This window comes from Myotis daubentonii, chromosome 10 (genome assembly GCF_963259705.1).
Source record: "Myotis daubentonii chromosome 10, mMyoDau2.1, whole genome shotgun sequence".
In the NCBI taxonomy this organism is placed as follows: Eukaryota; Metazoa; Chordata; class Mammalia; order Chiroptera; family Vespertilionidae; genus Myotis; species Myotis daubentonii.
Window position 1 is genome coordinate 3,066,590 of NC_081849.1, and position 25,943 is coordinate 3,092,532.

At 59.9% G+C, this 25,943-nt stretch overlaps 1 protein-coding gene across 3 annotated transcripts in view; it reads left to right on the forward strand.

The window, feature by feature from the left end:
• PTPRN2 (protein tyrosine phosphatase receptor type N2) overlaps nt 1-25,943 on the forward strand; it is a 470,186-nt gene that overhangs the window by 341,012 nt on the left and 103,231 nt on the right. For all 3 annotated transcript variants that reach the window (XM_059711309.1, XM_059711311.1, XM_059711310.1), the window contains one exon: nt 23,725-23,937. In XM_059711309.1, coding sequence (XP_059567292.1) covers nt 23,725-23,937 — 213 coding nt within the window. The remainder of the gene's footprint in view (nt 1-23,724; nt 23,938-25,943) is intronic.

Sequence of the window (25,943 nt, forward strand, 5' to 3'; positions counted from 1 at the left end):
CCCGGTGGCTCTCGGTCCCTCACAGGCAGGGGAGTGGCCGGCCCGGTGGCTCTCGGTCCCGCACAGCCAGGGGAGTGGCCGGCCGGTGGCTCTCGGTCCCGCACAGCCAGGGGAGTGGCCGGCCGGTGGCTCTCGGTCCCGCACAGCCAGGGGAGTGACCGGCCGGTGGCTCTCGGTCCTGCACAGCCAGGGGAGTGGCCGGCCCGGTGGCTCTCGGTCCCCACACAGCCAGCGGAGTGGCCGGCCCGGTGGCTCTCGGTCCCGCACAGCCAGGGGAGTGGCCGGCCCGGTGGCTCTCGGTCCTGCACAGCCAGCGGAGTGGCCGGCCCGGTGGCTCTCGGTCCCGCACAGCCAGGGGTGTGACCGGCCGGTGGCTCTCGGTCCTGCACAGCCAGGGGAGTGGCCGGCCGGTGGCTCTCGGTCCCGCACAGCCAGGGGAGTGGCCGGCCCGGTGGCTCTCGGTCCTGCACAGCCAGCGGAGTGGCCGGCCGGTGGCTCTCAGTCCCGCACAGCCAGCGGAGTGGCCGGCCCAGTGGCTCTCGGTCCCGCACAGCCAGGGGAGTGGCCGGCCGGTGGCTCTCGGTCCCGCACAGCCAGCGGAGTGGCCGGCCCGGTGGCTCTCGGTCCCGCACAGCCAGGGGAGTGAGGGCGGACAGAGCACCTCCTCGGGAGGGTCGTACAATCGCTGCTCAGCCACCAGGATGACGCTGAGATAGCGGCTCACGGCGGGGCTGGAAGGTGTTGGGGTGCGTTTGCCTCCCTCCTTCCTCGTTGGGAACCCAAGGAACTGAAGTCGTGGCAAAGGTGTACCTACTGCGCGCAATACCGTGCGCCGGTGCTGACATGAGAAGCGAAGCCAGTGACGTGGTGTCGCTGTCTCCAAGGAGCTCCTTCGTCCACGCAGTCATCCCACCGGCCAGTGTCCTCGCCGCGTGCGGGTGCGGCTTCGCGGCCCCACAGTCCACACTGCGGGGGAGCAGCGTGTCCATGGCCACGCGGCCTGGAGTTCTCACTGGGCTCAGCCGGTGGGCAGGGCCTCCCGGGGCGCAGGACGGAGTGACAGCTGCGTGTGTCTGGAAGGGCTTTCTGGGCGGGACCCTGCCGGGAGCCGGTCCATCCTTGCTGTTTCAAGGGACCTGGCATATATGGCATACTGTTCTTAATATGTTTGCTCACCTTCTTGGCACTATGTGTTTTAACCAAGGTCACCTCTCTGAGAAAGGTTGTTTCCCCAGGTAGGGATTTTCCCCTGAAGTTAGGGAGGGAATAAAACCCCTTAACTGAGTGCCAGGCGGGTAATTAACCACTTTAACTACGAACAACCATGCTTAAGCTACATAATCTTTACTCCCTGGAATGGAGATAAGAAATGCCCTAACCTTTGGAATAGAGATTGATAGGATTGGAATCAACTGGTATAAATACAGATTTAACAAGACAACAGGATACAGAACCTAGAAGACAGAACCTAGACACAGAACCTACACAGAACCTAGAGACAGAAGAACTTCGCTGGAGAGAACATGGCAAAAGATCCTGGACAGAAACTGGCCACAGAACCTAGAGACAGAACCTAGCGAGAGAACCTGGCTGAAGATCCTAGAGACAGAACCTGGCTACAGAACCTGGATAGAACATGGCAAGAGAACCTGACTAGAACCTGGTGACTGAACCTGGCTGGAGAACCTGGACAGAACCTGGCTGGAGAACCTAGTGAGGGAACATGGCTACAGAACCTGGCTGGAGAACCTGGAGAACCTGGCAAGAGAACATGGACACAGAACCTGGCTGGAGATCCTGAACAGAACTTGGCTGGAGATCCTGGCTAGAGATCCTGGCTAGGCTGCTGATCAACTGAACGCTGTCTCCGTGTCATTCCTTCTTCGCCGACTCCGTCCACACCTTTGGGGACCCCTGGACCTGCTGGGGTTGGACCCCAGCAGGACCCTGCAGTGGTCAGCGCCGTGATGGCGCCGTCACAGGCCGGCCTGTGAGTTCAGGAGCAGAGGCCACAGGGGCTGCGTTTCAACAGGACGACCCGTGGAGGTGGGGCCCGCTCAGGCAGGGCTGGGCAAGGCCCGCCTCCAGGTCCACGGGGCGGGTGGGAGGGCGGGGCGGTGTCCGGGGCATGTCGAGAGCAGCGACACAGCCACTGAGTGGTTTTAGCTCAAAAAGTCACATGAGTAGACAGCCCCGGGTCACCTAGGTGAGGACTGACGCTCCCAGTGGTGGAAGACGCCTCACCTCCACCGCCTCAGCTCTCCTGCGGCCCGGAAACTTCCGAGAGCAGGGCCGTGACCGAGGCGTCACCCCAGCCGGCTCCCCCAGGGGCCCCCCTCTGGGCGCAGGGGCGATGGGCGTGGCCCTGGGGCTCCGAGGGCTGGGCTGGCTGGGTCCCTCCTTGTGGTTCCAATGTCGTTGGCCTCCTGGGAGAGGCAGTGAGCACAGACTATACAAACCCTGTCTCCAGTTCAGACTTCCTTTCTGATGGGCCACCAGGACAGGGTGCCGGCGCGGCTCCTGTCCTTCTCACGCCTTCAGAGGTTTCCCGGGGATAAGACGCGAGTGTGAGCCCTCAGTTTGGCTGAAATGTGTTAAGACTCTGTGTTTCTAAAATCCAATTGGAATGAGGCCTGGGCTTTACGGCTGTGCTGTCCACTGAACCGAGGACACTGACGGGGACAGTGCCCCCTCCCCGGACCCGACCGTGTGGCCTGAGAGTCCTCTGGAGGCAAACACACGGCTTCAGGAGCTGTAGTGACGGCCTCTGCTCAGCAAAGGCTGCTCTGAGCTTCCTTCCCCCAGGCCTCCGGGGTCTCGTGGCTTCCTGGCCTCCTGCCCTCTGCGCCCGCACTCTCCTCCCCCCCCCCCCCCCCCCCCGCCACTGGCCAGGCATGAAGGAGATGCTGGAGCAGAAAGAGCACCTTTCCCCAGTCAGCTGTGCCCTCGCCTGGCCTCGGTGCTGCTCGGGGTGCTGGGTGCCGTCTGAGGGGCTGCTTCCTTGAGGAACACTCCCTGGTGACTGCTGGGTCCCAGGAGCCACATGGGACCTGTGAGGGCTCAGGTAATGGACAGAGTGAGGCCTCAGGTGTGGAGAGTTAGGGGTTCAGGTGTAGAGAGTGAGGGACTGGGGACTGTGGGTGACGTTTCCCAGTTGAGAGGAGGGACTGTATCAGGGCAGGTGGCCTGGTGCCAAGGAAAGGATACCTGCTGGGTACAGGTATGTCCCGGGACTGGAGACCTGACCCAGGGGCTCAGGGACAGGAGGCAGGGCAGCAGCAGAGGGGGCCTTTGGGTGGGCAGGTGCCAGGTGCCAACCCCTTTCTCCTGGTCCTCCCCTCACCTGTGGCTTGTGATCCCCTCACCTGTGGCCTGTGATCCCCCACCTGTGGCCTGTGATCCCCTCACCTGTGGCCTGTGATCCCTCACCTGTGGCCTGTGGTCCCTCACCTGTGGCCTGTGATCCCCTCACCTGTGGCCTGTGATCCCCCACCTGTGGCCTGTGATCCCTCACCTGTGGCCTGTGATCCCTCACCTGTGGCCTGTGATCCCCCACCTGTGGCCTGTGATCCCCCACCTGTGGCAGCTGTTCTGATGGGCGTGCGGCGGCCTCTGCAGGTGCTGGCTCTGCGTCCCGCTGACCCTGGGCCAGCGCGCTGAGGGTGGTTAGCATGGGCTCTCTTCTGGTTTCCAGCTGATTTTCTGAGAACACAGTTTGAATGCCTCCTCAACAGCGATTAGGCACCAGTTTCCACATGTGTCCATTTTTAACTGCCATTCTGTCCCGAGCTTCCAGCATTCCTGCAGGCAGCCCTATCTGGGGCAGGGTCGGGCTCCAGAGACCACGCCCTACCTGAGGGACAGAGGAGGGCCTCTCTGTGCCCCTAAGCCCCAGGCAGCCCGAAGCCGTCGCTCATGGGAACAGGAGTGAGTCTGGGCCCAGAGGCCCTGGGGTGGGTGACGGAGGGAGCGGAGCCAGGAGGGACGGACAGCGCCCGGAGCAGGAGCCCCGCTGGGGACAGGCTGGGGATGGGCTCAGGAAGCCTGGCCGGCACGGGCCGTGGGCTCTCGCGGAAAAGGACCAGAGGCAAACAGCCCCTCGGTCGCCTGGACTGGCCATTTCCCTCGGCTCCGTGGAGTAAATGTCACTTCTCGGGACTGTGATTGCACCACCTTTTCGGTGACATTTGCTGAAAATGGAAAACCACGAGGATTTATTTCTGAGAAGCAGAATTGAAGGCATTAAACCACTTCCTGTGACTATTGTTTTCCAAGTCTTGGGAGGTGCCGCCTCTCCAGGCTCGCCCTCACCCCGGTGCCCGCGCGTCCACGGTGGCTGCCAGCGTGCGCGAGCAGCTCGCTGTCCCGTGAGTGCGCAGCACTGAGCCGCGCCAGGCACAGCGGCTGGGCCGCGAGTGCGAGTGCGGGGCTGAGGCCACAGGACCCGAGAAGGCTGTGGGCGGCTTGTAGGATAAGCTCGTGGAGAAAGTGCTGGTGTCAGCGCCCCAGTTCAGCACAGACCGTGGGGCCTTCAGCAAGTTTCCTAGCAACTCCACGCCTCCGCCTCCTCATCTGGAAGTGACGGTCATCATTCCTGCCCCCGGCGGGGGGGGGGGGGGGGGTGGCGCAGGAGGCCCCCAGGCCTCGTGCTGGGCGGGCACACAGGCACAGAGCCGGGCACCGGCAGGGCCTTGCCGGCGGCCAGTCGTGAAAGGGCTGTGCTTGGACATGCAGGCGCTCAGGATGCGCAGCGCCTGTGCTGAGCGGTTAGCGGTTTCAGGGCCAGAGGACAGGCTCTGCTTTGAAGGCAACAAGAACAACAGAGCAGATGCAGGAGCCACACAAACACACAGCGTGGCCACGCGCCCGCCTGCGGCTGCCTGCCCTGTGCTTTCCCGAGAGGCACTCGCGAGCGGGTCCCGGCCAGCCCCTCCCCTCTGTCCCTCCTGGGCCGGCCACGGGCGTGGGCCCGGCCGCAGCTCAGACTTCGTGCCTCAGACCGGACGCTGGCGGGGTGCCCTCAGGGAGACAGTGCCTCCTCTTCATAGTTCTTACTGAACTGCAGCCTCTAAAATGAGAGCTTCAGTGTTTGTCTGGAAACTGAATTTCTTTTGCTTCATGGCGTGAAGGTGGAGAACACGACGCAGAGAAAATGCGCCAGACCCAAGACCCAGTGGGGCAACTGCTGCCTCATGCTGTGCCCCATGCTGTGCCCTGCTCTGTGCCCCGCTCTGTGCCCCGCTCTGTGCCCCACGCTGTGCCCTGCTCTGTGCCCCGCTCTGTGCCCCGCTCTGTGCCCCGCGCTGTGCCCTGCTCTGTGCCCCGCTCTGTGCCCCGCTCTGTGCCCCACGCTGTGCCCCGCTCTGTGCCCCGCTCTGTGCCCCACGCTGTGCCTCGCTCTGTGCCCCGCTCTGTGCCCCGCTCTGTGCCCCACGCTATGCCCCGCTCTGTGCCCCGCTCTGTGCCCCATGCTGTGCCCCGCTCTGTGCCCCACGCTGTGCCCCGCTCTGTGCCCCATGCTGTGTCCCGCTCTGTGCCCCACGCTGTGCCCCGCTCTGTGCCCCGCTCTGTGCCCCACACTGTGCCCCACTCTGTGCCCCGCTCTGTGCCCCGCTCTGTGCCCCACGCTGTGCCCCACGCTGTGCCCCGCTCTGTGCCCCGCTCTGTGCCCCACACTGTGCCCCACTCTGTGCCCCACTCTGTGCCCCGCTCTGTGCCCCGCTCTGTGCCCCACACTGTGCCCCACTCTGTGCCCCACTCTGTGCCCCGCTCTGTGCCCCACTCTGTGCCCCGCTCTGTGCCCCGCTCTGTGCCCCACACTGTGCCCCACTCTGTGCCCCGCTCTGTGCCCCGCTCTGTGCCCCACTCTGTGCCCCGCTCTGTGCCCCACGCTGTGTCCCGCTCTGTGCCCCACTCTGTGCCCCACTCTGTGCCCCGCTCTGTGCCCCGCTCTGTGCCCCGCTCTGTGCCCCGCTCTGTGCCACACGCTGTGCCACACTCTGTGCCCCTCGCTGTACCCCACTCTGTGCCCCGCACTGTGCCCCTTTCCCGGTCCCTGCAGGGAATCCCCTTTTCCAAATGAGGAAACTGAGGCGCAGGTCACAGGGTCAGGAAGTGGCAGAACCAGGGCTTGAGTCTCCTCTGGGATTCATTGTTGCCTCCAGCCTATGATGCAAGCGAAAGTTTCTCAATGGGCAGCGCTAGCAAAATGTCAGGACAATGACACGGGTCATCTCGCCCCTCACAGGGCAGCAGTGGGACCCGCGGGGCTCAGCCTCTGGGAGACCCTCGGAGGACGTTTCCCAGCACCGGCCGTCGCAGGGGCCACGCGCCGCGACTGGCCTCCCACGAGGCTGACAGCTCAGTGGACACACTGGTCACTCCCACAGGACCCTCCTGCCTCGGGAGCCGGCCCTCGCTCGGGTGGCCTTGCTTGGCTGGGATGAGCGCGGGCCTGGAGGACGGTCCACGGGGCACCCAGCTGTCCTCTCCGGAGCTTGACTCTGCGTCAAGGTCATTCCCAGCTCTCTGTGGCCCTTCGCCTGCCGGTCGGTGTTCCCTGCGGGCGGGGTCCTGGCCCAGACAAGCTGGCGTCCGTTCAGGGTCTCCCATTGGCTGCGGCCCAGCTGTCAGCTCTCGGCACGGGGTCTCTGCCAGAGCAGCTACCTCTGGGCGCCGAGTTCCTGGCAAGGAAGACTTGCCACCCATCCTGGAAGGGGCTTCCCGCCGCCCGCCGCCCGCCCCTGCCAGACCCCTCACCACGGGCAGCCCACGCAGGCTGCCACCACACCAGCACCGCCCACACACGCCAACCACTTTGAAAGGAGCTGGGCTCACGAGTCTATTTTATTTGCCCGTTTTCCAAACTTTCTGTAACACAGGTGTGTTCTTCTTAATCCCACCAAGAGCCCTGTCTCCAAAGGAGCAGAAGCCAGGAGCAGCTGTTCTGGCCACTCAAGTGTCAGGGCCCCTTCAGACGTATTGTGGACCCCCCTCCAGGAGCCAGGGACCAAGGTGGGGGCCGAACCCATCGCCCTGAGGTAACCAGCTAGCGGCTTGGCAGGGCGGGCACCCAGAGGGGCAGTGACATGAGGACAGCAGATACTGCGGAACGGCACGGTCGCACTTTTCTGGATGTACACACTGCCATCGTCATAACCAAAGTCTCATTTTAAAACCACAGACACGTGCAACTGATAAGATGAATCAAAGCCATTATCTTTTCCAAAGACAATTATTATTATTAAGTTGCTGTTCAAATATATTAGCTACTCTTGTTATGGGGGCATGGAGGACCTGCTGGAGATTAGGGAGGCCCACCCCACTCAGGAGGTGCTCCCACTTCCCTGGACTCCCCACAAGTCTGCAGCTAGAAACCGAATTCTCCCCTGCAAAATGGCATGTGTGTACATGTGTATGCAGATACTGTGTGTGCTCGTGCATGCATGTACTTTGTGTGTGCATGTATTGTGTGGGTGCCTTGTGCACTTGTGTGTGTATTGTGCGCACACATTGTTTGGATCCCTGTGTGCACTGTGTGTGTGTGTGTATTGAGGTTCTAGCAGCAGTGAGCGTGGGACTCGTACTTTACATCTCCGACTGTGGTTGTCCCTGTGAAACTGGGACCAGATGCCCAGGCCCTGGGTTTGCTGTGAGAGTTCCTTGAGACAAGCCTGGCACAGTGAGAGCAGGACACGTCCCTGCAGCCGCCCTCAGTAAGTGTGCAAAGTATGTTTGTGTGTGACATTATGTGTGTGCATGTGTGTGAGATGGTCAGGACATGTGGGGATGTGTGATAAGCACATGTGTATATGGGGTGTGGGGTGTGTGCATACGTGTGGGAAGGTGTGTGCACACGTGTGTGGGCGGTGTTTGTGTGGTGGTATGTGCGCCTGTGGGTGGGTGGTGTGTGCACACATGTGTGGGCAGTGTTTGTGTGGTGGTATGTGCGCCTGTGGGTGGGTGGTGTGTGTGCGCCTGTGTGTGGTGGTGTGTGCACACATGTGTGGGCGGTGTTTGTGTGGGTGGTGCACAGATCTAGAGCATGTGGATATCCTGGAGGCCAGGGACTTAGCACTGGGCTTCAAGTAAGTGGAAGTGCTGAGCCCCAGGCTGGGTGGGGCCTCCATGAGGGCTGGGCCTCCCGCAGTGGCTCTGTCTCCTGTGGGCCCTGGGCCCACGGACATGCACATGCTGCCGGGGAAGGGAGTGGCCTCGGCGCGTTGCAGGAGGACTGGGTGGAATTCGTAGTGAGGGAAGAGGGGCCAGGTGGTCGAGGTGGGGACACGGGTTTGAGGGCCACGCACTGAGGAGACAGGACCCCCGGACGCTCTTGTTTCTGCTGAGGGCCATTGGATGTTTGTAACCCATTCCCAGGCCGTGCAGAATTGCCCACTTAACCACTAGCCTGCTCTACTTGGTCAAACATTTAATTAACTCACCCCTAACGCTTGGATAGGGCCAGGCCGAATGACTTCTCAGTCCTTATACGGCCCACGGGCCTGAGGTTCCCCAGCCCTGCTCTATGTGAACCCCCAGGAGCACAGGTGGGGCCAGCAGTGAGCCAGACCCGCAGAGGCCTGAGGGCAGTGACAAGGCCTGATCCAAAGAGGGCCAAGGATGGGAGAGCCCCACTCACCCCGAGAGGGAGAGTCAGACAGAGGCCATGGTCGTGGAGGAAAGGAAATGGTTCTATTCTGAACACGCCCACACCACGGGTGACCCTCCCCCCTGCGTCCCCACCGCCGTCCTGGCTCACGCTTCTTGCATGCCTTAGAGGCAGGCGTGACCTTCTTTAAAGGTTCATCTTATTCTGAAAAGTGCTCCAGAGCCATTTGGAGAGGAGGACGGTGGTTCGGGTTAAGTATTCAAGTTTTGGGGGAATCAGAAGTTTAAAAAATCACTAGAAAATGATTCGAACTCTCGTTTTGTGTGAGCGTATCTCCAGGTAATTCTAAACGGGGACTTTTAGAGACGATGGAGAGAGACTGGAGAAAACACCTCTCATCCTGAAGCATCCGAGTTGAGAGCTACGGGCTCCAGGTCGCGGAGGCTTATAGGGCTGCTGGGGCACGCTCACCCCTTTGAAGGTTACACACTAATTCGTTCCCCAGCAGCTAGAACGCCAGCACACATCGCGCAGCCTCGGCAGAGGAGACGGCAGCTTTCCACGCGGTGGCTGTGGGGCCGTCCAGGCGGGTTGCGTGGCCCTGAGGCCCTGGATGGGGTTCTCAGAGACCTCCCTGCCTCCAGGTTTACCCCCATTCACTCTAAGTCTGAGGGCACTTACAGGGTGTCCCCAAAAATGTATGCGCGCTTCAACTGATCATAAAGTCAGTGTTTATTAACGTACCGCGCATTTTCAAAATCGAGAAGGATCTACAGAAATGAGTAATTGTTTTGTCAACGCCTGTTTCCAAACCGATGACCGCTCTGTTCTGGTCTCGGCTCTGCTGATAACGCGAGGCTATGGAATCATAAACATCAGAATCGTTTCATTGGACATTTGTGCACCCTCGATTCACTGGCTGTTGCAGGTTTTGTACCGTACACTTCCCCTTTTATATATCTGCACACACGGTCTAGTGGATACATTTTCTTTGTTCAAAGCTTAGTCTGGCCTCACCCATCATTTCCGATCAGTTAGACCCGAAAAGGAGGGAAAGTTCAGTGTGACAGGTGGCCTGTTCTGGGGCGCCCTCTGTCGGCCGGATAAAGTCACAGCGGCTCCTGCGCGGCTGTGGCCAGGCCGGCCCGTCACTGCCCGGGCCTGTGGCCAGGCTTTAACACCCACTCAGGCACTTTCCCCAACGCGTGTGAGCGCCGCCAAGCTGGGTCATGTGGTCGTGCAAGAACGCTTACTTTCACTGTTGTTCTACTTTTAATTCCAAAGCGATTTCGGGGGGACACTGTTCCAAACAGTGATAATGGGCCCGTAGCATGTGGCTGACAAAGTCCGGGCAGGAGCTTCTCACCGGAGCCAGAGCGAAGCCGGCTCCTCACAGCGGCGTCCGCTCCCTCTCGCTGAGACGAGGGCGCTGTGGCCATTTCCCGAAGACTTAGACCCCGTTCCCCTGCGGATGAGCCCCTACAAACATCACACTGAGGAAGTTTAGCTCAGTTTGTGAAGAAGAAAGCCTCGCCGTGCGCAGACAGTAGCGACCGTGCCGAACATCAGCTTTAAATACGCGCGTTCTGGCGTTGGTTGGTAAATCATAAAGGTCTATTTTTATTATTCTACAAAGAGGCAGACTGGATGTAACGCATCTTCTCATCTGGGACCCAGAGTACAGCCGCCCCGCCCCGCGGGGAGGTTTTCCGAATGGACAGGCGGTGGAGTGAGAGCGAGGCCCCGCCGTTGCAGGAATTGGAATGTCTGAGTGTGGAAAAGCCCCTCCGTGTCCCCCTGGGCCTCCCCGCAGCGATTCCTGCTGCCACACCGTTTGCTGCTAACAGAACGGCTTTCTGCGGCCACATCAAGCCTCCCAAGGGGCATCAGCCCTGCGTCCTCGTGGACCCGACTGGGGGACGAAGAGCCGGTGTGAGAAGTAGTAATAACATCTGGGTTATGTTGGTAATTTTTTTTAACAAAAAGCTAGCTTTTTTTGTTTCAAGGGGAGAGCTCACATTTTTCTTGAAATAAAGTAAAATATTTGAACCAATGATTTCACCTTTTCTCAGGTCCTCTCCATTTCAAAGTGAGGGCAACGATTTAACAGCAGCATCTTCAAGTTGGAATCAGGAAAAATACAGCAAAACCTTATCCTGGCAATGTCCTCGGACAGTAGCATGTCCCCCCGTGGAGTCCACGGAGAGGGCGCTGAGGGGCCTACTGAAGGGCAGGCCCCACGCTGGTGTGCAGTGGTTAGAGCGCCGGCCTGTGCACAGATGAGGTGCAGGTTCGCGCCCCGCCTCAGTCCAGGCTCCTGAAGGGGGCAACCGATCGCTGTGTCTCTGTCACATTGGTACCTCTCTCTCTCTCTCCCCCTCTCTCTCCCTTCCTCCCTTCCGCTCTCTCTAAAACTCAATGGAAAAAAATATCCTCTGGTGAGGATTAGCAAAATAGAGAAAAGCAAAATGCAGGCCCCATGATGAAGAAGGGACACACTCTCCCGGACAGTGTCCTTGAAAAAGTAGCTATTTATTGACAATTGATAGCTTTCAATTTAGAGGCATTTAGACTGACCTCTACGTGTGTCCTCTTTAAAATTATCTTGGTGCCAATCGCTGTGCTGCACTCAAAGGCTGACCGGTGAAAACACTGTGCTTTTCAAAACTCACCATTGTTATAAAATGTTATTTTCCTTAACATTATAAATGTTCAAAATACAGTATACACTTACCGACACTGTTCAAATTTCATGTTTGTAATTTACAATACTCTAATGGGTTTAATAATCAAAAGTATATTTAATCAAAAGTATTTTCAATACAATTTATATCCCATTGTTATGAGTTATTGTTTTATTTTTAAAACAGAATTGGTTCAAATTTTCTGAAATTAAGCAAGTATCTATAAACTATTTTTATCATTTTCTCTTAGCATGTCATTTAAAATCTCTGAAATAATCTTTTGCTTTAAAATAATCATGTTTTCTCTGACCATCTTCTCTGTTTTGTTCAAAAATACATTTTCCTTGCCCTGGCCAGTGTTACTCAGTAGTTAGCACATGGCCAGAGCACTGAAGGGTCATGGGCTCGATTCCTGGTCAAGGGCATGGACCTGGGTTACAGGTTCAATCCTGGCCCCAGTCTCTCACATTGATCATCGATGTTTCTCTCTTTCTCTCTCTCTCTCTTCTCTTCCTCCTCCTCCTCCTCCTCCTCCTCCTTCCCATCCACTCTCTTTAAAAATCAATGGAAAAAATATCGTCTGGTGAGGGTTTTTAAAAATACATTTTCTTTGATAACTTAGTACATTGGAAATTTATTCTAATCACTTGAATATGTGATCTATAATAGTTTGGTGTTCCCTAAATTGAAAATGGGATGCTTAAGTTTTACACAAAACAAAAGTGACCTGCACTTTTAAAGAAGTATTCGCAGGATCAACAAATAATCTTAAACAGTATATATTGTTTAGATATTTCATAGGTCTTGGTGAATTTTACATATGCTACATTTCTTATTCAGTAGCCAAACAATCCTAACTTCTATGTGAATAGTATTCTCTTTTATCACATGGAATGATCTCTAAACACATGCCTCTCAAATCGGGTTGGGTTGTGTTTACAAGTTTCCTCTGAAATGTCATTGAAATCGTAAATGGAAATTTATTATTAAGCTAAGCCTAAGAGCTCATGACAGGGGCTCCTAACATCATTCTTCAAGATATTAGCTGAATCTAGCTTTACATTATTGTCACATGCTTTCTGAAGTATTTTCAAGAATGAAAAGATAGAGAACATTCTTTCCTGCCCTGGAAATAAGAAAGGATTCTATATAACAAAAGCCTAATATGCTAAGTGTCCGGTTGTCCAGTGACCAGTCGACTGTTCAACCAATCAAAGCATAATATGCTAATGATATGCTAAGGTCGCTCACCCGCTCACTAGATGTGCACTGACCACCAGGGGGCAGACAGCCGACTGGTGGGTCAGTCGCTATGATGTGCACTGACCACCAGGGGGCAGACGCTCCAACCAGTAGGTTAGCTTGCTGCTGGAGTCCAATTGATTGGGACTGAGTGAGATGGGCGGGACATACCCTGGAGCCTTCCAGCGGGCTCTCCTTGGTTGGCCAACCTCCCGAGTCCCTCCTTGGCCCCATCATGCAACCGTGGGGTCCCTCGGCCTGGCCTGGGCCCTCTTGCAATTCCGGACCCCTGGGGGGATGTCGGAGAGCCAGTTTCAGCCCAATCCCGCAGGCCACTCCCCTCAGGAGGGCACCAGATGCAGGGCTCACCGAGAGGGGCCCCACCCATGCACGAATTCGTGCACCATGCCTCTAGTTTTAAAATAAAGGAAAATGGGCCTGGCCAGTGTGGCTCCACTGAAAGGTCACCAGGTCAGTTCCATTCTGGTCGGGGAGGCTACTAGTCAATGTCTCTCTCTCCCTTTCCCTTCCTCTCACTCTAAAATAAAAAAAAAAAACATATTTTTAAAAAATAAATAAAGGGAAATAGAATGCAAATCTGGTGGGTGGGTTTCTCAGTGTCTGAAACCGTAGATCAAATGGATCAGCACCTACAAATATGTTCTTTTAATGGCTCCCTGGCAATCCTATGGTAAAGCTTGGGTCAAACAGCCCGGCGGAGGTGGGCAAAACGGAGGGGAGGGAGAGAGGGAGCAGGAGAGACACCCCCACAGAGAGTACACCTGCACCGCCCGCCAGGCTCCTGGCAAGATGGCTTTTCCCACTTACAGAGAAGAGGTTCGTGCCCATGGGCCTGTTTAAAAAGTGACCTGACAGACTCAGATGGTGTCACCTCCCTCCCACCCTCCTGGAAACACTAGGAAGGCAGCGGGGCCCTGGTTTGGATGGATCAGGGATGTGGGCTTTGGTGCTGGGATGAGAAAGCCTTGGGGCAACTGGGAAATTAGCGAAACAGTCACCTCTTCTGTATTTGCTCATTTCCATGTCATGTGTGTGCGGAAAGCAGAACAGCCTGTCGAGCCTGGGGCTGCACCCCGACTGGTGCTCCAGCTTCTCTGGGTCGCCCCAGGACCCCTGGGCAAGGGCCAGGGTCCGCCTCAGTCTGTCGTAGAGCCAGGGTGGCCACGCGGGGTCCACCCTGCCTTGGTGTCTGAGAGGCTGGCCAAGCAGACAGCCACGGGCACCCTGGGCGCCCCTTGGGCCTGTCCCTGCCCAGCTGAGTAGGGTGCTCACACCTGGCAGTGGCTCCTGGTGGTGGAGGTGAGAAAAGAGGGGGGCACGCAAGGAGTGGGCGTGCCAACAAGAAGGGTGACCGTGGTGGCATCTTGGGGACTGGACCTGCCACTTGCAGGCTCCCGGGCACTGGCGACACAGTAAGGCGCTCGCCCTGGTTTCCTTCTCTAGGAGACGGCCAGGCAGGGCACTCCCCAAAGTGGATGGGAGTTCTGGCTGCTGCGCCGGCACCCTGCGCCCCAGGTGGACCACAGCCTGGCCTGCCACCCCTGTCCCGACCCCCATGTTTGCCTAGAGGGGGTGCTGCGGAGGACTTGAGATGGAGGCGGGGCTGCAGCGGCCTCCCCACCACCCCGTGCTGGATGGGGTAAGACACCCCCCCACCCCCCTGACGTTCCAGATTCTGGTGACCCTGCAGGTGGGCCCACAGCAAGCCGCCTGATGCTCCAATGGCCCAACGCTGGGCCAGGGCCGTCCCCCACCCCCACCCCCGCCTTGTGTCCAACCCGGTGTCCCCAAACCTAAGGCAGCCCCCAGCTTCTCAGAGGCCGGCCCTCCTGTCTTGGGAGGGGGGGATTCCCTATGCTCCTCCCGAGTTGTGTGATGCGCCCCCCCCCACCCACCCAGGACTGGGGTGGCACAGGAACCACCCACCGCTGGCGAGCCTGGCACTACACTCTCACGCGCGCGCGCGCACGCACACACACACACACACACACACACACACACACTAACGCACGCGCGCGCACCGGCGCAAGCCGTTGCTAAGGAGAGGCGGGTTACCAACAAGGCTGAGGGTGGCCTCCCTCCCTGCCTCCTCCCTCCGCCTTCCTCCCTCTTCGCCCTGCGGGGAGCTCCCGGGTCCCTCCCCCTCTGCGCCCCCTGCCTGCCGCCACTACCCCCTCCTCCTTCCCCACCCAGGGAACTCCAGGGCGAGGAGGGTGGCAGGGAGGGGCAGGAACCACTGCCCCTCGAGTCTTTGCCCGAGGAGGTCCCTCAAAGGGTGGCCCCGGAGGCAGCGCTGGCGTGGGCACCGGGTGGGATTCGGGACTCTCTGGAGAGGCCCAGCCCGCGGGCGGAGGGGAGACCGCGGCGCCGCGCCCCGGGCAGGGTTGCAGGGTCGACAGGCCCTGTCCTGGTGCAGGGCGCAGGGAGCCGGGTGCCTTCCTGTCTCCCACCTCCTGGATGTGGGGGCGGGTGCTCTAGGGGTGAGGACCCCAGGGAAGCCGCAATCTCCCACTTGGACCTCCCCCGACCCTTCTCCCCTCGCGCTTCTCAAAGCCGAGCAAAGCGACCAGCAGGCCTCGTGCCCCGCGACCTCGGGCCCACCAGGTTCAGGAGCCGGGCTCGGAGGCCTGACCCTGTCCGCACCAACTAGAAGTGGACGTCGGCCTAGGTCTTCGCGAGGAAGCCAGTCCTCGGGGCGCCGTGGACTCGGCGAGCACTTTGCAGGCACTCACACGCCTCCGTGGGCGACCTGCCCCCCTGCCCCCCACCCCAGCCTGAACCGGAGTTTCAGGGCCTCAGCTTCCAGAAGAGACGCTTCGGCGAGGCCTCGCTCAGGGCAGGTCCGGGGCAGCGGCGAGTGGGAGGGAGGGGGAAGGGCAGCGGGGCAAGCTCCACCCAGTCCGGCTGGCGGGGACGGGGCGGGGGGGGGGGGCGGGGGGAACTTGGGGTTTGCCCTGGAGGGGCCGAGCAGGCAGGACCGCCGCGGGTGGGGCCGGAGGGGCGTCAGGTTAGGAAGGGCCCCTGCCTCCAGCTGTCCCGAGCGCGGGAACAATGGGGAGGCGGTGGGAAGGGGGGCTGGGGGAGGGCGCCAGGGTTTCCAGAGCAGGAGGAACTAAAGAGCCCTCGCAGACTGTCATCTGCATGTGATAAGGCCCCCACTCCTCCTTTCTTCCCCTTGTTCCTGCAGCTGTGGGCCGCGGAGGGCGCATTGTGCGCACAGATGTTGGGTTTCAGCTCTCCACTCTTCACTGCTCGGCGGGGGTGCCGCGCACCAGGGGTGCCCGAACCTGCGGCTGCAACCCAGGCTCTAGGGTTTGGGGAGGGAGAGTGGGGGAAAGGACAGGGCGGGGGCGCCCTCAGGGCCTACAAGCCGCGGGACACCCAGCGCTGGTCGACCGGCCAGGCCGTCCCCAGACTCTGGCTCGGCCTTGAGCCCCGCCCGAAGGGCTCTCGGCCGGGCCGCGCGGGGCGCAGGGAGCTCGCGGGGGTTCGAGAGACGAAGAGCGCGGCCCCGTCCCCCATTCTGTTCCTCCGTCCGTGGGGCCTGTGGCCCGTGGAGGCGAGGACACAGCTCCATCCTCCGTTTTCACCGTGGCCTCTGTCCGGCGTTTGGGGCTGTGCGCCGCAGTGCGCCTGGCCCGCATGGCGGCGAGGCCCTCGGTGGTTCCCGCGATGGGCGCTCTGTGCGCGCAAGTGAGACTTGAAAACTTGAGTGGATTCATGGCGGGTCGGGGGCACCGGGGGCGTGTGCGCGGCGTCCTGGCTGCTGCCCTTGGGAAGGGGAGCAAAGGGCTGCCGCGGCCGAGTGGGGACCCAGCTCCAAACGGCGGTTTGCCGGGGGCTCTTCTCTGGCAAAGGGTTGCGACCCCCCCCCCCCCCGCAGAGGAGCCACAGAAGGGCGCGCGGGGTGATGCCTCTCGCCCAGGCCCCTCTCCCCTTGGCGCCACCCTGAACTTGCCCAGAATGAAATGCGGCTCAAACGACGAAGGGAGAAAGGATGGAAAGAAAGAAAAGGCGAAGGCCCCAAGCTGTACAAATGACTGACACGGCCCATGTCCATTCATAGTCTCGGGCGGGAGAGGGTGTACGGAGAGCCACGGCCCCTTAGCCAATTGCTGTCAGCAACACGTGGGGGGGGGGTATCTCTATAGCAACCGGTGGCTGGGCCGCGAGCCGCGCCGCCGTCGACCGGGTGCGCGCCGGGCAGGATATAAGGCGGGGCGCGGCGGCGGCCACGCTGGAGGGAGCAGCGCGCGGCCTGTGGCCCTGAGGGGACCGTCCCGCGCCCAGACCTGCTTTGGTCCTTACCGCGCCCCCGCCCCCCGCTCCCCACCCCGCGGCGAGGCCTGGGCGGAGCGCGCCGAGCTACGAGCCGCGCGGAGCTCCCGGCGCCCGCGGCCCGGAGCCGCCGCCGCCACCGCCGCTGCCGGAGCCTCCGCGCGCGGCACCTTTGTCTCGCCAGCCTCCCCAGAAGTTTGTGGTCAGAGGCAGGACGGCTCCGCGCACCTCTGGCTCCAGTGCAGGGTCTGAGCTGGCCTTGGCGATGGCACTGCCGCCTCCCGCGGCCACCGCGCCCCCGAGGCCGCTCGGCCTGGAGCACACCCCACCCTCCTCCGGCCTGGGCGCCGGGCACCGGCCCCGCTGCAGGTAACCAGGAGCGCCCAGCCCAGGCGCGGGGCACGAGTGGGCTGTAGAGAGAAAGGAGAAGAGCTGGGGTAGTCGCGGGAGGGAGGGAGGGAGGGAGCAGGTGAGACCCACAGAGGGCATCGCCGGGCTCAGAGGCTGCTGGGCGAAGAAAGGGAGCCTGGGAAGGTAGAGGGTGCCCATGGGGGCGGGGGGGGGGGGGGCTTGGGTGGGCAGCCTGGGCGTCAGAGCCCAGTTCAGGGCTGACTCCCACTCGCAGCAGGTTGCCTGTCAGTGGCTCTGGCTAGCAGGGGCGGGAGGTCTGCGTCGGAGGTCATTCCACTCCTGGGTCTGGATGGGCATGCACGGTGGTCCCCACCGCTTATTGGGCGCAAAGGTTGAGAGGGATGAGAGCTGCGCGAGCCCCAGCGCCCCCGGGAGACAGCCGGATTAGGCTGGGGACGATGCCCGCTCCCCCCCCCCCCACACACACACACACTTCTCTTTCCTCAGCCACTGGGGCACTTCAGGCCGTCAGGGGAGAGGGCGAGGGGTGCGGTGAGGAGGAAGAGGGGGAGGGCGAGGATGGGGGGAAAGGAGCCTCCTGCAGGCATTGCCCCCAGACCATTTTGGGGTGCTCTTTGCCCTCCTGTCTCGGCTGAGCTGTGCCTGGTGCCCTGGGGTCCCAGTTGGAGGGCACCGGGAGGACGCGCAGGAAGAGCGCCAGGGGCAGTGGGGTGGAGAGTGACTGCTGGGCCCGAGCCCCCAGCTGCTCGAGAGATGCCTGGGAGCCTCCACGCCCCACACAGAACCAAGCGAGGGGCGCGAGCTAGAAAGAGAAACTTCTGGCTGGAGCTGAGCTTTTGAAGGAGGGGCCGCTTCCTTCCCTTGCCCTGGCGGCTCTGCCTTGGCCCGCGCCCAGGTAGGGGCGCCTGGTCCCGCGGACCCAGCATCCGGCGGAATCCCGGGCAGAGTGGGCTTTTAGAGCCGGGGAGAGTCTCCCGCCTTTTTCGGTCATCGGTCATCAGAGCGCGGAGCTGACGGCCTCCAGGCTGGACGCTGGTGGAGGGGGCGGGGGGCTGTCACCGTCGCCAGTGCCCACTCACACACCCCACGCAGCCCAGAGGGCGAGGAGGACTCCGCTCCCTCCGGGGCCTCGCTCCAGCCGCTGCCCCCGGTCCTCTCACTCGCGCTCCCGTCGCTAAGTCCGCAGACGGCGGTCCCTACGCGCTGGGGCGCCTCCTCCCGCCTGGGTCAAGGGCAGAGCTGCCCACGCGGCCTGAGCCGAGCCAACCTTCCCTGAATTCAGACTCGAGCTGGGAGGTGACGGGGGGGGTGCGCAGCGGGAGCTTTATCCACACGGAGGACGCGCCCCGCCCGGCTCCGCGCGCCGCTCGGCTCTGGAGAAGGGACGGCCCCGCTGGGGTCGGGCACGGGGAGCCGCGCCGCCGAGTGTGCAGCTGCGGGCGCCCTGGGGAACGCGGCGTTGGGGCGTGGGCCCGCGCTCTGGGACGGCTGCTTCGTGGTGGGGAGGCCCGGCTGGGCTTGGTCCCGCGGGGAGGGAGCTGGGGCCTCGGAACCCCTCGCTGCCGTGAATACCCAGCTCCCAGGCACCTTCGCCCCTTGGTACCAGCGCCGGCCTGCCCCTCCGACCTCAGTGGGACCCTGACTAAGCCCTGGGCGGGACTGGGAGGCCCGGGAGACGGTGCCGGGCCGGGGGCGGGAGCCTAAAGGCCCTGCGCTCCCGGGCAGCCCCCTCCCCCCGCGCGCCCCTGTCCCAGCGGCGCCGGGCGGGGACGCAGGCCCGCGAATCTTTAGGACCCGTGGTCGCCTCGGCAAGACCGGAATAGAAACCCCAAACCCGGCAGCTTCGGCGGCTGCGAGGGGACTCCTCCTCCGAGACCAGGGGTGCCTGGGAGGCGCTTGTGTGCTGGGGCGCAGGCCTCGCAGCCAAGACGCGGCCCTAAGCGGGCGCCGGGCGCAGAGGACGCTGGGCGGTCTTCTCGGGGTCCCTCCACTTCGGGCTGTTCGCAGCGCGGCGCCGGGCGGCTCCCGGAGCCCATCTGATGTTTGTTCAGCTCCACTGAAAGCTGTTCACGCGAGGGAGTTCCCCCTTCACACGTAAATACCTGACATCTCCCCTACATCTTAAGGCAGAGCGATTCCCCGCACGGGTGTGGGGCTGCTTCCAGGCGGCAAACAGGCCACGCACCATCTTTTGTATGTTTACCTTTATGCCTGTGCCTGCGCCTGGGGACCCTCCATACGTAGCCCGTTAAACAGTGCGTCCCACCTATTTCATTAAAGTTTGTTTGTAAGAATAATGATTCCTTGGAGTCTTTTCTTTGACCCAGATAGGCTTTTTCTCTTTGATACTTGAATGGCAGATTAGCAAGTACAATTTCATCTGCAGGGAACAATAGCTTTCAGTTGCACAAAGGGTTTCTCCCACCCTGACTTCAGCCGCAGTGCCTCTTGCTGATAATAGCTTCTGGAAAGATTCTGTAATGCAAAGAATTAATACATGATTATTTCTGCCTGGCTTCTCTCATTTATTAGAATTCTGTGGCAAATTCCAAATTAAAAATAGTTCAGTTAGCAGCTTTAAAAATGCTTTTAAAATATTTTAAGACAACCTCCTCCCATATTTTTAAGTTGATCATCCCCATGGATTGATAACTGTTAAAAATTTTTGATTAGCTTTAACGTAATAGTTACTATATTTTAGTAAATGTGTTTTTGTAAATTTACCATGAAATTTCCAAATAATTCTAAGATGATTCATCTGGGAAACCAAGAACAGATTTGTTATAGCAACTCATGAGCAGCATCTAAACTGATTTCTAAATTTTTCAAGGGCAATGGGCTTCGAGTTACAGAAAAGTGAGAGGGCAGAGGAACAGTGCTGGGTTTGCAAAGCAGGTTCCTTAGGAATGAAGCAAAAGGAACATCCTATATTAGAAGTTTAATGTTCATGAAATTGAATGCCTGTGTCCATATGTTTTTATACAAGTGTGTTTCAGAACTGAAGTCAGTTACTTAGATATAAACTGCTGTTAGCTGGTTACAGCACAGCCTTGGGGAAATGCTACATTTTGCTACCTGTCGACAAATATTTGTTACCATAAAGTTTCCCATTTATGTGGCACCCTCAGTTCTCACAGCCAAGTTTGGATATAGAATGTTCTTTTTTTGTCTCACTTTTCTTTTAAACTTACCACATGGACAGCTAAAACTATTTTTTGAAGATATTTTGCCATCAATTGCTCAGAAGATAATGTAAGGGAAGCTCGTGTACCTTCGCTTCTAAGCACAAATCAAAACAGTTTAACTAGGCCAGGACAATACCTGTAGGTGCTAATCTTTAAGAGCAACTGCTCAAGTTGTCTCTCTGGTCACATCTATTTGAATCGCAGCTTTTGTAATACTTTATATTCCAAATTCAAGAGCTTCAGGGGGAGATGGTCGGGTGGGAGAAGTAAGCAGATTGTACCTCTAACCTGATGTAAAGCTGACTGAATTGTTCCTGATTCCTTTAGATGAGCGACTTCCCCTGCATCTGCACATTCAGCGCTGGTGCCTGTCTGTCTCCTGCACCCAGGGGTCCACAGACCCGTGCTCCCTATGGCCAGGCCTTTCTCCTCAGGCCTTGCTTCTTCCTCCTGGCCCCCAAACTCCCAGTGAAGCCAGCTGCCTCTGCACAGGAGCTGTTCCACTTTTAAAAGACGCCTGACTGTAAATGTCAAAGTCATAAATATTTAAACATTATTTTCTTTCAATTTCAAGTCAAGACTGGCAAGATGCCTCTAATTAGTTGTGGGCGCTCTGCAGGGCTCGGTGCGGGCGAGATTGCAGGGAGCACCTGCCGTTCCAGTAGCTCAGCCTTGGGGAGCAGGGGCCCATGAGGGGGCCTGGGCCCCCCACATCACACCCGGACAGGAGTGTGGACCAATCTCAGTGAAGCTGTTAGCAAACTAATTTCTTTCTCCTCAAGCTCCTGGTTAGTAGGAGTTTGAAGTGGTTGGGTTTTTTTAACTCCACGAAAAGAAATAATCGTAAAGTTATTGAAACTCAATCACTATGCCTAGGAGGGGAGCTCACACTCTTTAATTTTAAAAAAAGAATTTCTGTGAATGGTTATTCCTTCCGTGATTCTTCAGACCTGACTTGCAATACTTCCCGCCTCCTGGCCCTGGGCGCAGCACTAGGTAGGCCGTTGGAGCCACTGGGGGAACCCAGGGTAACTTTCTGGGTCCCCCTGAGTTGTCTGCCGACCACCCAGTGCAGCAGAAAGTTCCCGGCCAGGCCCAGTGGAACCCGCAGACCCCTCCCGGGGGTGCCCACTGTCACCAACTGGCCCCCTGTGCAGACTACCAGCCCCACCAGAGACCCAGTGACCGAAATCTGCAGCCTAGCCACCCCGCCCCTGGTGCAGGAGGGGCTCTCTGCCGGTGGGCTGCTGTAGGCAAGGGGGGCTCCCGCCCCGCCAGGGGACCATTGTCACCCTTTCTCTTCCGGACAGCTCAGGCGCAGGCAGCGGGAGCCGGGAGACCATAGAGAAAGGACTCCAGGGCCGGCATCTCGCCCCTTCCCGCCGCCCTCCCTTCTACTCCCCCCACTTCTCCTCCCACCCTTCTCCCCGCCACCCCCACCCCTTCTCCTCCCCCCTCCCTTCTCCTCTGAGCCACTCGGCGGCTGCAGGGCGAGGGCAGCGGGGAGGGGAGGGAGGCAGGAGGGCCTGGGCGCCTGGGCAGTGGCTCTTCTTGACATTTTTCCTTGACCTCTGAGTAAATCCCAGGCGCTGCGGAGGGGCGGCGGCTGGTGCGGTAAGCGCCCCGCTCTCCCAGCGCTGCGGGCGCGGTGCCTGCGGTTTCCCACGACCAGGACCCGCCGCAGGGACCGGCGCTCACGGCGGCTCAGCTGCGCTGAGGGCAGGGGACAGCCTGTGCCCGCGCACGGGGAGCGGCCGCTTGGTCCCCGCGTGGGCCACCGCGGCCGGTGCACAGCGAGGCGTCCGCCCCACACCTGACGCCGCGCGTCCCGTCCCCTCGGAGACGCCGCGCACCGCGCGCCTGGGCCCTCGCGTCGCAGGGCGCGAAGGTTCGGGGAGTCCTGGTTCCGGGCGCAGCCGGCGGCTCGGCGCGCGGGTCCTCCGACGCCTGGGCGGGACCCCAGGTGGCACCGCAGGAACCCCCGTCGCCTGCGCAGGGACGCGGTGGGTGGGGAGCACCCGGACCCCGGCGCCGGCCATGCGCCTCCTCTGTTGCGATTCGGCTCCGGCTGCCCAGGCCCGTCCCACTGGGGCTGGGAGTGTGGGAGTCGCCCCGCAGGTGTCCTTGGGGCCTCCCTCTTGGGGGCGACAAGCTCCCCCCCAGCCCCGGGCCCCGGGCCCCGTCCTCACCCCGACCTGCCCCCGCCCAGGGCCAGACCTCGCCATCCCTGCCGGGCGCCCCGAGCGCCAGTGACGGGCGGGCAGGTGCGCCTTCAACCCGCCGCCCGCGGGCCACGACCCCCTGGTGCCGGCTGCTCCCCGCGAGGAGTGGGGGCCGGCGCGGGTGGGGCCGGGTCTCCTGCTCCCTCCTCACGAGGCGGCTGCTGGCCCGCTGCACAGCCCCCTCCCGCCTCCCGCCCCGGGAGCCTCCGTTCTCCCGCCGCTTCCAGGCGAGAGTCCGGCGCCTCTTCCCGTTTCACCCGCCTTTTCATGGACGCGTCCCAGCCTGGCTGGTCCGCCGCGAAGGCCACGGGGCTCACGAAGGAGCAGCCCCTCCAGCCGCGCGGGCGCGGGCACAGGATGGACGGCCCGACCTGGAGGCCGGCGTCCGAGCCGGAGCCGGAGCCGGAGCTGGGCCGGAGCAGGCTCACTCGGGGAGGACCCGGAACTGCGCCGGCTCCTGGGGGCGATGCGCTTGGTGCCCCAGGAGGGAGGGTGGCTGACCGTCACCGCGCGGCTCCGGGAGGGGCGCCAGGCGGGTCTGCTTGGGGACCAGCGGAATGTACCGCAAGGGCCCCGCCCCCCAGGAACAGTGAGCGCCGCTGGCCTTCCGCTCCTAACTTTTCACGCCGCCAGAGGAGCTCCTGGCCAGGGTCCCCAAAGGCCCGCGGAGTCCAGTGTGTGGACAACACCAGGGAGGGCGCCTGGAGGCCGGCGGCCCGGGCAGGACACCCAGCACAGCCCAGGAACCTCAGGTCAGGCGGCTGCTGCAGGCGCCGACCCCCCCCCCCCCCCACCACCCCATGGCGGGCTGGGGGGCGGGGGACGGGCCCCCATTGTCCTTCCACCCACAAGCGGGATGCACTCTGGGAGGCTGTATCCCCCACCCACCTGTTCAAAAGAAGGGGCGTCCTGATTTTACTCAAGGCACCACACTGTTTTGTTAAATCTGAGAAATGGCCACCATGATGGAGCAAGACCCTGCCTCTGGCTTCCCCTCAAGCACACTGCAGCCCTGAGGGGTGCCTGCCGCAGCTGACACTGGCCACTCATGGAAAGGGAGGTGTTTGGGGGCCGCTTCCTTGGGGACTGACAGCCCTCTCTCTTGTTCACAGAAAAGCAAGCTCAAGCTCCCACCTCGCCCGGCGGAGCAGGAGGACTCGGCCAAGTTCCTGGTGCTCACGCTGCTGTCCATTGCTGCCATCCTGGGCGTCCTGCTGGCCTCGGGGGTCATCTATTGCCTGCGCCACGACTCTCACCACCGGCTCAGGGAGAAGCTCTGGGGCCTGGCGGGCGACCCGGGCCCTGACGCCACTGCAGCCTACCAGGTAAAGGGCCTCCTGCCCAGCGCTGCCCCCTCTGTGAACAGACAGATCACACATAAGGCCTCACTCCCCCACCCCACCCCCAGCAGTTCTCCTTCCTAGGCGCCTTTCTGAGGACAGTTTGACACTCCCTAGCGTTCTGGTAAATACCTCGGAACCTCGGCTGCCCTGCTCTGTAATAGATAGTCTCGCATTAGCCAGGAAAGCGGGTTGCTCGTTAGAAACGCGGGAAAAGCACAGTACAGGAGACATGGCTCATCTGGTCCCGTTCTCCATTTGGCCACTGTTAATGAGAAATGTCAGATTGCAAGAGAGATCGGTTTTGTGGGTGTTTGAAGATGTCCCCACGTCACGGACTTCCTGGGTGTTTGTATGAAAAGATTCTCGGCCTGTTCGGTCGGCCTGTTCCATCATCCTGCTCTGATTTGGATAAAGTGGAATCTAATGCTGAAAATGGCACGTAAACGGCGCTGTCTCCATGGGGACCGTCTGCAGCTGTGAGCTGGGGGTGCGAACACGTAGGGACGCCAGGGAGGACGCCAGGAAGGCAGGTGCAGACCAAACTGGACCTGCACAAGTTCACAGACATTCTAGAAAGCGTATTGTGTCCACATCCACGCTTAGCCACCTCCTGGAGGAGCTGAGCCTCCCGGCTGAGCAGCAGTGCAAGCCCCGAATATAGACAAGTTAGGGCACCTGATTTCTTTTCACATAAAATGCCATTTCACGCCACGTATATTCCCCACTCGGGAAAGTAGTTTTCTTGATCATCATTGAGAAAGTCTAATCAGGATACACTTGGCAAAGATTTTCTACCGTTGGACTAGCCTGTTTTCTCTAATCACATGACTATGACGTGTAATGTGCCTTATTAGTAACACGACCTACTTAGAACCTTGTGTGTTAGTTATTATTCCGCTATCATCAGAGTTACATGGGAAAACGCTCCCAACCCCTGTCCTTCAAGGCCCTCTGAGCCCCTCTGAGTGCCCGGGCCCTCCCAGGACAGTGGCTGAAGTCAGGAAATCTCTAGGCTGGCGGGGCCAGGAGGGGGCTGTTTCCATTTCACGACTCTTGGTACTGTCTGAGTGGAGAGCCCGCTGTGTTTCTGGAGGGGTCACAAGCCTGGCCACCTCGGTCTTACAAAGAAATAGTGACGCGGATGTGTGGGTGGGTGCCTCCGTTGCCCATGCAGCTCTGCTTGAAAGCAAAAGAAAAATCACGTCTGAAGGAGCCTGGCAAAGAGGCCACATCAACTCCCGAGCCTTTACCCAGAGAGCGAGTGGAGGCACAGCATCCCTGGAGGCGCGGCTCCGGGGCCTCCTGTGCTCGGACATAAATAAATGATCACACGGCCTCTTCCGCGGGAGAGAGCCCGGCGTCCTTTGATACACTTTGAAATTCAAATATAAAACATTGATAGAACGGAAAGCTTGGACTCACATGCAGAAAAGGCTAATTTTGACCAAAATGCAGGTTGAAAATGCTTACTTAGAATTGAGTTTGTGATAATTAAAAAAAATTGTCCCAGTGACAGCCCTAATTAATAGTGTCTGTGATTAAAATCAGTCCCTTCCAGCAGGAAACGTGTTTGAATTTCTCGGAGTGCCTTTCTGCTCTTCTCGGGGGCAGGCTGGTTAGGCTGATATTGATTCTATAATGAGCCTGGTTTGTTTAATAAGAACAGACAATAAATGAAGCGTGTGCATTTCTTCAATCCAGAATAATAAAAAGAAAACAATTTTTTCCTTTAGAAGTACAATCTAGGAAAATTTAGAGATGAAGTTATGGTGAAGACGTTTCTGGTGGCTGAGGGTTGAAATCGCTAGAAAACCCCTTCCAGGGAAGCACGTGCTAGAACATGGAGGTTCGCCCCGCGACGTGGTCCATTTACCGGAGAAGAGGCCGGGGTGGAGCTGTGATGCTGTTCGGTTGTCTGGCAGAGCAGGATCCGCAAATGAGGCTACGGATTTCATGATTTCGGCTCTAGACTTAGCCGAGTCATGTAT